This window comes from Chamaea fasciata, unplaced genomic scaffold, assembly GCF_029207755.1.
Source record: "Chamaea fasciata isolate MVZ Bird 193981 ecotype frontalis unplaced genomic scaffold, bChaFas1.0.hap1 SCAF_27, whole genome shotgun sequence".
NCBI lineage: Eukaryota > Metazoa > Chordata > Aves > Passeriformes > Sylviidae > Chamaea > Chamaea fasciata.
The window spans coordinates 766,960-782,321 of NW_027094112.1; the positions used below are offsets into that span (position 1 = coordinate 766,960).

Genomic DNA, 15,362 nt, shown 5'->3' on the forward strand with positions numbered 1-15,362 from the left:
TTTTGTTTGCACTGAAGGAAAATGAGTGGCCCCAATACTGAAGGGATGCACTGATGGATGATTTCCCCCTTCCTTGGTTTACAAAATCATTTCCCTTCTGAGAAGATTCCTAAACACAGCCAGGAGCCACCCTGGGGACGGGGGAAGGATACAGAGTGAGGCAAAACCCCACACCTCTACAAGAGACCCCCAGTGGCCTCAGGAGCCAGCTCCTCCCCAATTCCCAAAACGCTTCCCTTTCTCCTGTGTCAGTTGATTGAACTGGAGATGTTCCCTTGGCAGGAGAGCTCTCCCAGTCCTTTGCACTGAGGAATGGGACTCACCTGGCATCCCTGGGGTTCACTTTCCAGGGATAGGAAGGCTTTTGCCAATAAAATCTCATTCCCAGGTCCAGTCTCGCTTTTCAGAGGGTTGGTTTGCTCCACAGACCTGGAGGATTTGGGACTGGGGGTACTGCAGGAGGAAAATCTCGCCCATGATGGAATGCCTGGAAGTAGGTCCCAGGTAATCTCTGCTTTTCCCCTGCCTGGTGAAGCTCACAGAGAGGCGATGGAGGAGGAAGGTGAGGAAGAGCTCAAGCTGGGGGCAGCACGAGCTGTCCCAGAGGTTCTGGGGTGCCCTGTCCCCTCTGGGTCACAGCTGCCCCCACCGCCCCACAGCCTGTTCCACCATCGTGAACATCCTCCATGGTCCCAGACTGAGCTCCTGGCCTGGCAGACGGTGCCTCCAGGAGCGAGAGAGGCCCCAAATGCCCTTTTTCCAAACTTCCTGGCCTCTCCCATGCTCCTGAGACCGCAGCCACCCGATCCCGGCCTCGCTGCTCACCCTGCCTGGGTTGTCATTTCTCCGTGGTGCCACATGTCCTTCCCTAAATAAACCCCACACGCTGGTCCCTGTCCAGACTGCAGGATCTCCAGAGATCCCATCTGGGAGGGCACGGAGAGGGAAACAATTTGAGGTGAGATGGGAGATGTTCCGTTAAAAAACCCTCCAGAGCCAGCACATCTTGAATCACCAGAAACCCTCCAGAGGAGCTTGGGAGCTGCCAAATAAATTCCTGTCTGCAGCCAGGAAGGGACCAGAGGTGAATAGAATCCCTCCATCATAATGAGGATGGGATGATTGGCAGGGATGAGGCAGCAGCACATTGAGCCAGGACTGGGGATGCTCAGTGGGAATGTCTGTTTCCATAAAACTTGGAAAAACTCTGGATTTGCACCAATTTCCAGCTGCAGATGGGGTTTTGGGGTGATAACTGACCCCCAAATGAACCTCTGGAGTGTGCTGGGCTTTGAATCCCATGGGACAGGAACCCCATGGGACTTGAACACCTGCAGGACAAGAACCCAGTGTGGGTCCAGGAGGGGACTGGGAATCACCCTCAGCCTGCAGGGAAGGTTTTCCAAAGGCTCCCAGCATGGACCACGCCCTGCAGCTGCAAAATATCACAGAAAGAGATCTTAAAGTCTTGAAAGAGACCTTAAAGCTCATGGGCAGGGACTCGTTCCACTATTCCAGGCTACTCCAAGCTCTGGCCAGCGAGGCCTTGGACACTTCCAGGGATCCAGGGGCAGCCACAGCTGCTCTGGGCACCCTGTGCCAGGGCCTGCCCACCCTCACAGGGAGGAATTTCTTCCAAAGATCCTCATGATCCTAGAGGTTCTATCCAACCTAAACCATCCTGAGTCTGTGTTCGGGAAGGCTGAGCCCAGGCCGAGCGAGGTCAGGATTCCCGCATCCCTTCTCCAGCATGGCCGGAGTGCCCCAGCCGGGCGTCGTCCTCACCCACCGAGTCCCCGATGTCCCGAGTGTCCCCGCAGGGCCGGAGCGCTGTCCGGGGTGTTTTGCCTGGAGCCGGAGGGTGGCACTGCGGCCCCTCCACAGCGGCGACAGCGGCCCGGGGTGGCAGCGCTGAGCGCCGTGTCCCCGCGGGGCACGACACAAGCGGGGGCACCCGGGGGTGACAGCGGCCACTGACCCCGGCTCCGAGAGCCCCAGCGGGCGAGGTAAGAGTCACACTGCTCTGGCCGCTCGGGAAGAGCTGGGACAGCCCGGCAGCGCCGGCCACGTGCGGGTTAATCCGCCATGGGACGGGAATAGGGCCGAAGGCTGGGAGCGCCGTGCCTGATGCTGCTCTCCGTGCCTGCATTGCCCCTCCTCCGGAGCTGCCACGACTCCCTGCCTGGGTGCAGAGGGTGCCCTGTGCTTCCGTCTGCTCCTTCATCCCGCTCCGGGATGGTCCCGGCCCTACAGCTCGGGGAATTCGCCCTCCCCGTGTCCCAGCACACCGGGAGTTCCCACCTTTCCCTGTGCGGCAGCTCCGGCTCTGCCCAGTCCCTGCCTGCCCAGGGGACACTGCCAGTCCCACGGCAGGGACAGCGCTGGCAGTGCAGGAGAACTGGAAGGGGACTGGGGACAAGGGATGGAGGGACAGGACAAAGGGAATGGCTTCCCAGTGCCAGAGGGCAGGGCTGGATGGGAGATTGGGCAGGAATTGCTCCCTGGGAGGGTGGGCAGGCCCTGGCACAGGGTGCCCAGAGCAGCTGTGGCTGCCCCTGGATCCCTGGCAGTGCCCAAGGCCAGGTTGGATGGGGCTTGGAGCACCCTGGGATAGGGGAAGCTGACCCCGCCATGGCAGGGAGTGGGACTGGATGAGCTTTTATGTCCATTCCAACACAAACTATTCCAGGATCCTGTGACCCTGTGGTGGATCCAGCACCACAAGCCAAGGCACCTCAAATACCCCAGGGTCCCCGAGGCTGGACCAAGCATTCCCCTACTTCCACCCTGGAAATCCAAGGACACATTTCCCCACCCTGATCAGTGTTGTCAGTACCTCTGGACGCCCCGTGCTCCCACTGGGATTTAGTTGGTTTTGCAGACAGAACTGTGCCCCTATGCCCTGCTGGGGATCCTCAGAGTCCCCACATCCCACAGGGCAGGAGACACATCCCAGGGTCTCCAGCCTCCCCCCAGGCCTGCTCTTGGTCTGGGAAAAGCAAAAATGGACCTGTGCAGCTTGAAAAGTCTTCCCGAGGTGACAGGGCTGGGCTTGGGGCAGCTGCTGGGAGCCACCAAACATCCCTTGAATTCCCTGCTGTGACCAACAGAGCAAGTGGAAAGTCCCTGCAGCCACAGCAGAAGGAGGTCCCTGTCCCTGTCCCTGTCCCTGTCCCTGTCCCTGTCCCTGTCCCTGCTGTCCCCACCAGCCAAACCCAGTGACCCTGGGATGCACAGGGAACACTCTGTGCCCCTGGATCGTGGCTGTTGTTCTGCGGCTGAGCTCCCCGTGGGCTCCCAGTGCCAGTCCTGCCCTGTGCCCATCCCTGGTATGGCTCTGGGCTCTTCCCTCCCTCCTTGCCTCGCCTTTATCCCCTCCAAGCCAGAAGAGCCCTGGTTTTTAATTGAAGAGATCCAAGTTATGCCTCCCAAAGCACACTTTTGGCACCCCCTGCATGGAGCTCATCCTGCACCAGTTTTCCCTGGAGAGCTGAAATGGCTCCTGCTCTGCCTTATTCCCTCAGCCTCACACAGGAAAGGAAACTCACGGAGGGAGAAGCAGAATCAATCCAAGGAACTTGTTTCCCTGGGTGTCAGGGCTGCAGGCCTGGCCATGGATGTGCTGATTGTGGAGGATGCTGGAGAGGACAGGGCTGAGGGGCTGGGCAGGGAAGGGGATTCCCATGGGATTCCAGGCTGGGAAAGGCAGGGGCTGCAGCTCCACTGGAGCCACCCCAACACTGGGAAGTTTCTCCAGGGTGTTTTGGGACTGAAAAAGCTGAAATGATTCACAGAGACAGTGGTTTTGGGGAGGTGATGAAGCCCTCTGGCCGGGCTGAGTGCTGGCGTGGCTGCTCCATCCCCAACACAGCCCTGAGCCCCCCGAAGGGGTGACCCTGCAAGATGGGTGCCCCTTCACCTTCCTCCCCACGCTGGGTGCACCCCGAGCACCCCACGAACCCCAGAAGTGCCTGGGCTTGGCAGGAGCACCCAAAGGCCCCATCAGGAAGCACAGAAGGGGCGACAACCTCAGGGCAAACCCCTCTTTCTGTGTCACCCCGGTTGTGGCTCACGGGGCTCCCTGCGGGCGGGACATGGGGGGCACGGGGGCCATCGGATCCTCCCGGGATGTTCTGGTGCAAAAGGGCGGGCGGGGGGTGGAGGGGGGCAAAAAAGTGACAGACACCCCTCGTTTGCCGGCAAGGGGAGGAGCGTGGCTGCTCCAGGGTGCTGAACAATGGGCTTGACGCTCCCAAAGAGCCACGGGCTCGGGGACAGCGCTGGCAGCGGCGTTGGCACCGAGTGCCCCCCCCCCCCGCCCTCGCAGTTGTCCCGCTGCTCTTTCCAGTGGCCTGTCACTGCCGGGGAGGCGCTGGCCAGGGTGGCTCCCACCTCCCCTCCACCTCCCCGCGTCCCATCGGGTGCCACAGCCAGCCCAGAGCCACGTCCCCACCTGCCCGGGCAGGCGGTCCCCTGGGCAGGAGCCGGGGGCGATGGGGCCGCGGGGCCCCGGCCCCGCCAGCGCCGTGATTGGCGCGGCGGGGGACGAATGCCGCAGCTGAGACGGGCCAGGCTACCTGAAGGACCCCGCATGTCCTCAGGTTTCACTCATGACCATCTGACAGCAGCAGCAGCTGCTCTGCCAACTCGCCGAGCCAAAGCCTCCAGGAGTCGAAGGAGAGGGAAATTCTGGCCCTAAAAGGTCTCTCCTTGGGATTTCGCACTCTCCACCCAACAGTAAGTACTGGGGTCAGTCCTGGGCTGCTGCCAGGGCCCCGGACAGGGGCTGCAGGCTCTCGGATGTTCCCAGGTTTGTCGTTGTCGCCGTGCCTGGAGTGGTACAGGCAATGTCCTGGGATTTGTGGTCCAGGCGCTGGAGGTGGATGGGACTCTGTTGTCTCTGGGGGGGTGTTTAGGGCCCGAGGCACCTGCTGGACCCCCCTGCATGGAAAACTGTCCGGAACGGGGGAGAAAGTCCCCACGAAGGTGCAGGCAGGGCACGGGGACGAGGGTGGCAGCAGCCAACGGGCCCTCAGTGGCCACAGAGCTGTGTCAGGATGAGAGGGGACAGTCAGGGACGTCGCGGGCAGTGGGTTCCCGAGCCACCGTCCCCGCGGCAGTAAAGGAGCCACAGGCAGGGCTCACAAGTTGCAAGGCTCCTTCCTCCTGGCTTCTCCTCCTGGAGGTCTAAATATAAACCCCGGCCTGGGCAAGCCAAGGTTGCAGGAAAGGTCTGCGGGTGCTCCCAGTGTCTCCTTTCGGGAAGGGCCCTGTCTCTGCAGAGCCCCCGTCCCCCATGGGGCAGAAGGGAGGGACCCCGAGGGCAGAGGGCAGGAGGTGGACCCCTGTTCTGCACGGGAATGTCAGGGATGGGGCGGCAGGGATTGGGAGGCTGTTCTCACACTGGGGCTGTGGGTGCACAGGCACAGCCAAAAGGGTGCCAGGGTGAGCCCAGGCTGGAGTTCGGAGCTGGATCCCCCACGGGAATCAGGCAGTGCCAGGGTGGGGTTCAGCTCGGGTTTTTGGGTGCTGTATCCCCCCTGTGCCAGCTCCCATCAGTCACTGCACAGGCAGGGCCCGCTGTGCACCCCCAGAGCCATTTTGGGGTTTATCCAGGGGCAGTCAGCCCCCATTTCCCCCGTTCCCCCCATTCCCCCATTCCCCCATTCCCCCCATTCCCCCATTCCCCTGCTCCCCCCATTCCCCCATTTCCCCCGTTCCCCCCATTCCCCCGTTCCCCCCATTCCCCCATTCCCCCCATTCCCCCCATTCCCCCCGTTCCCCCCATTTCCCCCGTTCCCCCCATTCCCCCATTCCCCCATTCCCCCCATTTCCCCCGTTCCCCCCATTTCCCCCGTTCCCCCCATTCCCCCATTCCCCCATTCCCCCCATTCCCCCATTCCCCCATTCCCCCCATTCCCCCATTCCCCCATTCCCCCCATTCCCCCCATTTCCCCCATTCCCCCCATTCCCCCATTCCCCTCATTTCCCCATTCCCCCCATTCCCCCCATTCCCCCATCCCTCATTCCCGAGGCCAGTGTGGAGCTGCAGAGGGAACTTTGCTGAGGAACAAACGAGCATTTCCTCCTCTGCCCTCACGGGCACTGATGGAGGTGTCAGGGATCAGCCTGCGGCAGGCGAGGGATGGAACTGCGGCTGCCAGCAAGAGACAACAATTCCATAAAGCCTTGGGGACAGCGGGACATCCCAGTCAGTCCCATTAACCCCGGGAGATTCTGCATGGGTTAGTGCAGCACTGGAGCTGCCCCCTCTGGTCCTTTCCAGGAAAAATGCCGGATTTATACTGGTTTGGGGGGGGGAAAGCTTATTTACAGGAACTGATTAACGAGCACAAAGTCCTGCCTTGACTCTGCTGTGCTAATATTTAAATAGCATTTTCTATTTTCTGATGTGCACAGAAGGGTCCAGTTCAGGCAAAAGGGCACTGTGGAGTCCCTTGGGCAGCTCCAGCTCCATTCAGGGAAATTTGCTGGATTCGGGGTAGGAGCGTGAGCGGCAGAGCCGTGAGGAGACACCCAGCACCGTTTCTGTTTGCAGCAGGCTGGACTAATGAGGTGGTTTCTGTGCAGGGGAGAAGGTGGTGGATGCTTTGGGACGTTGTGACGGAAAAGATCCCAGTTCAGCTCAGGAGAGAGCAGGGAGGATGCTCAGCCTCTGTGCCTGTCCTGCTGCCTCCCTCCTGGGATTCATAAATCCCTGGAACATAATGTCTTTGGGTCCCCCTCCTCCATTTTCAGGTGGATGTGAATGAGATCCCTTGGGCTGTGAGGCTCAGCATCTGTGACAGCTCCAGGTGCCCCGTGCTGGTCCAGGGAATTGGGATGCAGAGGCTGCAAAGGGAGAAGGGGCGTCCCCCAGTCCTGGGAAGTTGCCGGGCTCCCAGTATTGCAAATCCCCTGGGAGCAGCAGGTCTGGGACCTGCTCCTGGTGCTGTGCTGGGCATCCCTGCAGGAGCTGGTGTCTCTCCTGGCAACCCCGGAGCTGGGGCATCCCCCGAGCCTGGGCGACTCCGGGGGGGCAGCAGGTCACTCCAGCCCCACACCGCTCTCCCTGCCCCCACACTGTCCCCTCGCTGTCCCCTCGCTGCCCTCCCAGCACGGCTCAGATCTTTTCCAAGCCTGACACGGGAGCTGCTGGCAGGGAGGAGCCGCAGCTCCGGATGACACCCGAGTACAGGGTGGGCAGTGGGCAAGTGCAGGGTCCCCACTTTAACCCTTCCCTGGCTGCTCAAGCCTCCAGCACTGCCAACCCCCCCAAAATAACCCCAAGCCGCCACCCAGCCCGGTGTCCCCTTTCCAGCAATGCCCTGTCCCCCAGCAGGGACAGCAGGAGCGGGGATGGGGTGGCATCCCCGGCTCCAGGCAGGAACGGGTCAGTGCGTGGCTGCAGGATGGTGCAACCTCCTATTTCCATCTGTGGCCGCGGAGAGCATCCCAGGATTTCACAGCTCCCGGGCTGTGTGTGCCACCCCGCCCCGAGCACAGCAGGTACAGCCTCAGGGCACCGAGCCCCGGGAACTCCGGGGCAGCAGCGATCCCAGAATCGTAGGGAATTCATTCCCGCGTGGGTTTGATGCTGGTGCAGGAGCGGAGGCACCTCTGCAGGGCTGGATGTTTGGGGTGGATGTGCGTGGAGGAGCTGTGCCCCCGTTGGAGGTTCAGCACGGAGGGTTTGGCTCTCCAAAGGAAGGCAGTGCCGGGACGGGCTCGGCTGAGTCTTTGCAAGGAGCTGGAGGAGGGGGCAGCACTGTTTTTTGGCAGGTGGAGAGCACCCAAAGCAGTGGAGAGCCCATGGAAGGTGCTGCTGGAATGGGACACAACTCCAGTGGAATTGTGCATCCATCCTTATTCCCAGGAAACCCCCAGCGCCAGCACAGCTGCTGGGTGTCCTTGTCCCAGTGCAGCACAAGGCTGGAGAGCGTTGGCGGTTGCCAGGAAGAGGATGGAGAGTCTTGGGAGGGCTCCTCTTTGCTTGAGACAGGCAAAAGGCAGCGGAGCCGCATTGTTCCAGTAACAGGGAATTCATTCTCTGGGTGCTTAAAATAGCGGAATCAGGGAATGGTTTGGGTTGGAAAGACCTTAAAGCTCAGCTCATTCCATGGGCAGGGACACCTCCCACTGTCCCAGGCTGCTCCGAGCCCCAATGTCCAGCCTGGCCTTGGACACTTCCAGGGATCCAGGGGCAGCCACAGCTGCTCTGGGAATTTCATCCCAGTCCCTGCCCACCCTCCCAGGGAACAATACCTTCCCAATATCCCATCCATCCCTGCCCTCTGGCAGTGGGAAGCCATTCCCAGTCCTGTTCCTCCATCCCTTGTCCCAAGTCCCTCCCCAGCCCCACCCCCGCTGCTCTGGGTGACCTGTGGGTGACACGCAGTGGCCCTGCCTGAGGGGCTGTGGTGGCACCTGAGGAGCCGGAACTGCTGCAGCATCTCCGTGTCCCTGCCCTGGCTGGAAAAAGGCATCCGGCAGTGCTGGGCTGGCTCTGGAATAATCTCCCAAGGGCTTTCAGCAGAGCTCCCCTTTGGCTGGGTTCGGGGTGGATTCCAGGCAGCCCCGGGGTGACGGATGCGCTTGGAAACATCCCACATTCCCACTGGCACACTTGGCCTGGGCCGTGCTGCAGGCAGAGCAACAAACCCCACCCAGAGCAGGGTAAAGAGCTGTGGTGGTGACAGGAACCAGCCCTGGGACGTGTCACTCACGGGAGCCACCAGGGCAGGAGGTGTCTGAGCCACACAGCCCCGCTGAGCGCTTAAAAACATCGGAAAGTCAAAGGACAGTGCTGGAAAATAAAAAATTAATTTGTTTTTTCTCACTCTAAGTCTCCTGAGCCCACCGCTGTTTTAAAATAGAGTGGGAAAAGGCTTGGGGTGACTTAATCTCCTTAATGGTGTTGTTTTCTTGGGAAAATCACCTTTAAAATCTGCCTTTAAAGCAGCCTAAAAACCCAGCGAGTTCCCAGCACCACCATGGTGGTGGAATTCCAACATCCCACAGCAGTGTCCTAAGAGCTATTTGTGTGCAAAAGGAAATTCTGGAGAGTTCCTGTATCTTTCCAGATGGTTTTTGTAATGGAGTTACAGCGTAGAATTAAGAAACCAGTGTTTCTCCAGGGATGGAAGCATCAAACTGTTCAATGGCCAAAAGGGGATGTAAATTTGTTTATAAAATGGCTGATTTTGCCTGGCACAACTGAGGGTGCTTATCTGAGTTCCTGAAGGAAACTCCCATAATCCTGAGAATCCCAATGCCCTGCTCAGCCTCTGGGAAATCTGCAGGACCTGAGGTGAATCTCCCCCCCCTGCAGGATTGAAATTCTCCACCCCTCTGCCACTTATGGATAAAAAAATCCATTTCACGTCAGCTTTTTTCAATCTTTCCACGTTTTTTCCTAAAATTTTTTGGGAAATACGGTAGGAACTAAACAAATAAACAGCCCATGAGACTTTTTCAGTCCGTGGCATCCCTAGGATCTCGGCAAGAGGGTTTCCTGCTCCCATCAGACTTTCCAACACAGCTCCTGTCACCCTGCAGGCTTCTGGTGTCCTGGCTGGGCTTGGAGCAAATTTGTGTTTTCCTGGAGCCTAATCCATGGAATCTGGGGGGGGTTTTAAAATCTATTCAATGCATGCAGGGGTGGAGAGGGGGTTTCATGGACACGCTGTAGGGTTGGGAGAGCAGGGTTGGGAATGGCTCAGGGATCACAGAATCATGGAATGGTTCGGGATGGAAAGGACCTTAAAAACCATTCAATTCCACCCCTGTGCCATGGGCAGGGACACCTCCCACTGTCCCAGGCTGCTCCGAGCCCCATCCAGCCTGGCCTTGGACAGTTCCAAGGATCCAGGGGCAGCCACAGCTGCTCTGGGCACCCTGTGCCAGGGCCTGCCCACCCTCCCAGGGAACAATTCCTGCCCAATCTCCCATCCAGCCCTGCCCTCTGGCAGTGGGAAGCCATTCCCTGTGTCCTGTCCCTCTGTCCCTTGTCCCCAGTCCCCTTCCAGCTCTCCTGGAGCCCCTTTAGGCCCTGCCAGGGGCTCTGAGCTCTCCCTGGAGCTTCTCCTCTCCAGGTGAACAGCCCCAGCTCTCCCAGCCTGGCTCCAGAGCAGCTCCGTGGTCTCCTCTGGACTCATCCCACATCCCTCTGTTGTCAGGGACGGATGCAGAATCCCCACCCTCCCTTTCCCTGCTGCCCAGGGGATGCAGCCCAGGACAGAGAGGCAAAGCTGCTCCTGGAGGAGCAGGGGTGTGCAGAGGAGGGGGGATGGTGTCCATGGCAGCGCTGGGGACATCCCCGAGCTCCCAGGGCTGAGCTGTGACTCAGCCCCAAACCCTGCGGGACCAGCCGGGCCCTGCTGCCCCACCCTGCCCCACCCTGCCCCACCCTGCCGGGGACGATCGGGATGCACAGGGAGGGGATTTCCTGGGGGCACCAGCCCCGGGCGCTGTTGGGGTGGAAGTGGTGCCTCCGGGAGGTTCTGGGAGGCTCGGAGGGGATGCTGCAGGACTGCGCTGGGCTGCTCTGGGCGGGGGTGGGACAGGCTCTGGTTTCCCGAGTGCTGGGTGCTAACACAGCCGCAGAGCGGGGCCAGCCCCGCGCCCGCTTGGCAGCGTCTGTCCCCTCGCTGCCCTGCTCACACGAGTCCCTTGTCCCACACTAATCCCTGCTGCAGGGCCCCAGGCTGGCTCTGCTGTTCCCGCTGAGTGAAGCTGATTTACACCTGCTCGGGGCCGCGCCGGGTGTTTTCTCTCTTGGACCCGTGTCCCGCTTGGTCTGTGCGGGGTTTTTTCCAGAGTGTCTGAAGAGGATGAACCTTGCAGGGCAGGTTCACGGGTGAACTCCTCCTAGAGCAGGTCAGGGCAGCTCCCTGAGCCGTGTTTGAACGCTCAGGGCATCCCCCTGCTGTTCCCGAGGTCCGTGGGGCTGGGATCCGCCAGGAGCAGCCCCAGCGGTGCCTGCCCGCACTAACCCGGCCCTGGGGACTGCACCGCTCTGGGCTGATTCCACGGGAAACTCTGGGGCTGCAGATGCTCCCCCAGAACACAGCAGACTCCAGGTGATCCCCCAGAAAAATGCCGTGGGGAGGGAGAAGCTGGAGCCTTGGTCAGGCAGGTGCAGGGAGATCTCAAGCTCCCGTGTCCCCCAGAGCCGAGAATGTCCTCCCCTCCTCTTCCTCAGCCCGTGGGAGGTCGTTTTCCCGGCCGAATGAAGTGTCTGGATGGGGTGACGTTTCCAGCAGCCTCAGACAGGACCTGCCACCCTCTGTCCTGTTACACAGAACCTCTCACGCAGCAGCCCTGGGAGCTCTCAAACCAGTCCTGTTATTTTGGAGCCTGAATCATTTGTGTACCCTCAGAGCAGCAAAAATAGCAGAGGGAACTGAATTTCTCTCCAAGTGCAGCCTGGGCACTCCTGAGCCGGGAGCTGCTCCCAGCTCCCTGCTAGCAGTTCCTGACGGGGGAGCTGAGGGTTCAGATGCCACGGGCACTGTCCCAAAGCTGCAACTCACCTGTGTCACAGCAAAAAGGAGTCACTCAGCTTAGCTGGGTGGCCAAAGTTTAAGCAGCAAATAAACCAGCGAAATGTAGAAGCATTTTAAGTGATCGATTTCCCAGAAGGAAGGATGATGGGACAGGGACCTTCCTTAATCAGGGACTCTTGGAGGACTCAGGTCCTGGAGAGCTGGGCCGAGGAACCTCATGGGTAATTTGTGCCCAGGGCAGCACCTGTCACTGGGCCTGAACTGCCTTTACCTATGGAGGCGCAAAGAGTTTGATCTGGGTTATTTATAGGAGCTGCTAAAAATGTGCCAGGATGTGCCAGGCCAGGGGCAGGCCTGCTCCTCCTGTCCCCGTGGCCAAGGGCTGGTCCCAGGGTGGGACCCTTCACCTGGGCTGCTGGGACCCCCACGTACCCCCCCACCCTGTGCCGCCCACACTGGTGTGGGACTGGGCTCACTGGGGACACAGGGCTGCTGGGCTGAGCCCTCACAGAGCCTGGCCTTGGCTTTGCTTCCGTATTTGGGAAGCCACCAGAGATGCTGGTGGCTAATCTCCGTGTGGACACGGTATTAGTCCTGCTCCTGCTCCCGCTCCCTGGAGCCATCCCATCCTCTCTGGGTGGCCCCAGAGGGCTCAGAGCAGGACCAAGAGCTACAAAAAAAACCCCAAAAAGCCACAAAGAATTCCCACGCCAGGGGCAACACCCCGTTTGAACCTCTCGGTGTAAGCCCAGGCAGTGCTGCCCTGCCCCGGCATCTCCCTCGGCGGCTGCCAGTCCGCTCCTGGTGCTGCTCCCTCGGCTGCCGAGCGGCTCGGTGGCTCCAGCCCAGCGGCACGGGGAGGGGACACGGGCAGGAGCGGGGCTGGGGCTGCTCGCTGCGGCTGCCGCCGGGACAGGAATGAGCAGAGTCATGGGGCTGCGGAAACCTGAGCCCGGCGCTGATCGCTGGTGGCAGCTGGAGGCAGAGCCAGCTCCGGCGGCGGGGACAGCGCTGGGGGACCGCAGCGGCGGCACCCGGGGAAACACGGCCCGGCCAGCACCGCCGGCACTGAGCGTGGGACAGCAGCGCCCTGGGACAGCCCACGGGCCCGTCCTGACAGCTCTGCAAATCCCCGTTCCCGGGGAAATTGAGGCTGCCCAAAGCAGAGAGCTCCTCTGAGTCCTCAGAGCTGCCAGAGATTCGGTGGGAAGGTCCCCGTGGGCACTGGGGGTCCTGCGGGAGCACGGCTGCTGCTCCCTCTGTGATCCCGATGGATCCACTCCCAGCCGGAGGTGTTCTGTGATCCCCTGCACCGTGCATTCCCAGTGGGGTTTGGGGCGATAAAGCCAGACACAGCCCGCTGTTTTTTGGCCTTTTTGAGCTCCTTGTTATCGAGGGGAAGGTTCCAGAGCGGCTCAGGTGGAGCAGGAATGGGGTGTAAGTCCAGAGTAACTCCATGAGAAGCAGCAGTGGTGGCACCTCTGCCCCTGCCCGGCCACTGTCCCCTCCCAGAGACACCCGGGGGCCAAAATTCCCTTTTTGATTGCTTTGGTGAGGTCCCACCTCTGGGGTCCATCCCCCTCATGGGGAACCTGCTCTGGGCTCTGTTTTGCAGCAGTTGCGGCCACAAGTTGAGCTGGAGCCAGACTCCACTTTGCAATGATGTGTCTCAGTTTGTGCCATCAAATAACCCCCTTCAGCAAGGACAAAACTCTCCTAAAACAGGTGGAGTCAGAGAATCCTTCAGGTTGGAAAAGTCCTCAGAGATCATCAAGCCCAACTGTTTCCCAGCACTGCCAAGGTCACCACTGGCCCCTGTCCCCACGTTCCACATCCACACGGCTTTTAAACACCTCCAGGGATGGGGACTCCACCGCTGCGCTGGGCAGCCTGTTCCAAACTCTGGCTAATTTTCCATGAAGAAATTTTCCCAACACTGGATTTAAACCTCCCCTGGCTGAGGCCGCTCCCTCTCCTCCTGTCCCTGTTCCCTGGGAGCAGAGCCCGACCCCCCGGCTGTCCCCTCCTGTCAGGGAGTTGTGCAGAGCCACAAGGTCCCCCCTGAGCCTCCTTTTCTCCAGGCTCAGCCCCTTTCCCAGCTCCATTTCCAGTCTCTTTTCCCATCAGGGCTATAAATGTCCAGTTCACCCTAATCCTGAAGGGCTGAGGGTTTCCAGCTCTCAGCACGGCGGGGTTGCGGTGGTCAGGAGTATTGATTCTGAAGGTTTTTTGGGGGCAGGTGCTTGGCAGCTTCACAGAAAGTTTGGATTTGCCAGTGGGATGCTTGGATTGGGAGGGGGAGGCACAGAGGCGCAGCTGTCCCAGTGTCCATGAGAAGCAGGGTTGAGTTTTACAGAATGCTGGGCTCACATCCCACACAGCCTGGTGCTTAAGGGACATTGTCAAGGCACAGGGGCTCAAAGCAAGAACATCTGTGGTGTTGGGGGAGCCTCTGCCAGCATCTCCACCTCTCCCAGGGCACGTCAGCCACTCCTCTGCTCCACACTTCCCTCTCTCCAACCCTTTTTGTGCAGCAGAACATCCTTACCTCTCCTCACCCACCCACCCCATTCCTTCTGGGAAGTCATCCTGATCCCCGTAACATTCAAAAGTGCCATCCCTGCTTCGCTTTTTGGCCCAGGACAAGCCTTTAACGCTTCCCGGGAGGAGAGGCACCCAGCAGCACAGGCTCCTCGTGCTTCCCATGGCTGGGAGCTGTGCCAGTGCCACAGGCCTGCGGGACCCAGCTCCTCCAGCTCAGGAATCTCTCATTTAGGGCACCACAGGCCCCTTGCAGGAGCTGCATGAGCAAAGCTGTTGATGGCCTGCCAAGGGGAGGCAGCTGGAGTGGGGCCACTGCACCCCAAGGTGTTTGGTTGTGTTGAAACACCGTGTTTGGGTTGTGAAATTGTGTGTCTGACACAGCCAGGTGGTGACAGGGACACCAGGTGTCCCAGCCTCGTGGTGCCTCCTGATCGGAGGCAGAATCACAGAATCACAGAATTAATGAGGTTGGAAAAGACCTTTGAGATCTTCAAGTCCAATCCATGACCAACAGCCCCTTGTCACCCAGACCATGGCACCCAGTGCCACATCCAGGCTTTCTTTAAACACCTCCAGGGATGGTGACTCCACCACCATGGAGCAGCCCCTTCCAATGCCCAATCTTTCTTGGAAAAAGTTTCTCCTGATGTCTGGTCTTTAGGAAGTTTACTTCCCCTAAGGTTGTGTCCCCTTGTCCTGTCGCTGCTCCTGAGAGCAGAGTCCCACCCACCCCTGGCCGCCCCCTCCTGTCAGGGAGCTGTGGGGAGTCAGAAGTTCCCCCCTGAGCCTCCTCCAGACTGTTTCCCAGCTCCAAAAGGAAACGGGGGTCTGGGAGGAGCAGGAACACAGGGGGTGCTCCATGACCCACGTACGATAACCATTCCCGCGAGCTCAAGATTTCTGCCATAAACCCATTTGCTAAAACCCCGCTGAGACCCTGGCACCGAATGCCCCCCGAGATGTCCCCAGGTGGCCTTTCAGCCCCTTGTCCCCGCAGGCTGGGCGTGGGTGGCCTGGAAGCAGAATGAGAGGATGGCCGGCCTGCCGCACATCCCGGGCCCCGAGAACCTGCGCCCCTTCACCCCGGCCTCGCTGGCCGCCATCGAGCAGCGCATGGCCGAGGCCGAGGCGCTCCGGCTAAAGCGGCAGCATGTGGAGATGCCCGAGGAAGAGGAGGTCAAGCCCAGCAGTGACCTGGAAGCCGGCAAGAACCTGCCCCTCATCTATGGTGACCCACCCCTGGAGCTCATTGGGACCCCCCTGGAGGACCTGGACCCTTTCTACAAGGACAAGAAGGTGAGGGCCACAGCT

General features: G+C 60.2%; 1 protein-coding gene across 1 annotated transcript in view; it reads left to right on the top strand.

Annotated features, from left to right (window-relative positions):
- Positions 1-4,689: 4,689 nt before the first annotated feature.
- Positions 4,690-15,362, top strand: part of SCN4A (sodium voltage-gated channel alpha subunit 4) — a 43,915-nt gene continuing 33,242 nt past the window's right edge. The window contains exons 1-2 of the mRNA XM_066205012.1: positions 4,690-4,737; positions 15,049-15,347. Of these exons, the coding sequence (XP_066061109.1) occupies positions 15,084-15,347 (264 nt within the window). The 5' untranslated portion in view covers positions 4,690-4,737; positions 15,049-15,083. The remainder of the gene's footprint in view (positions 4,738-15,048; positions 15,348-15,362) is intronic.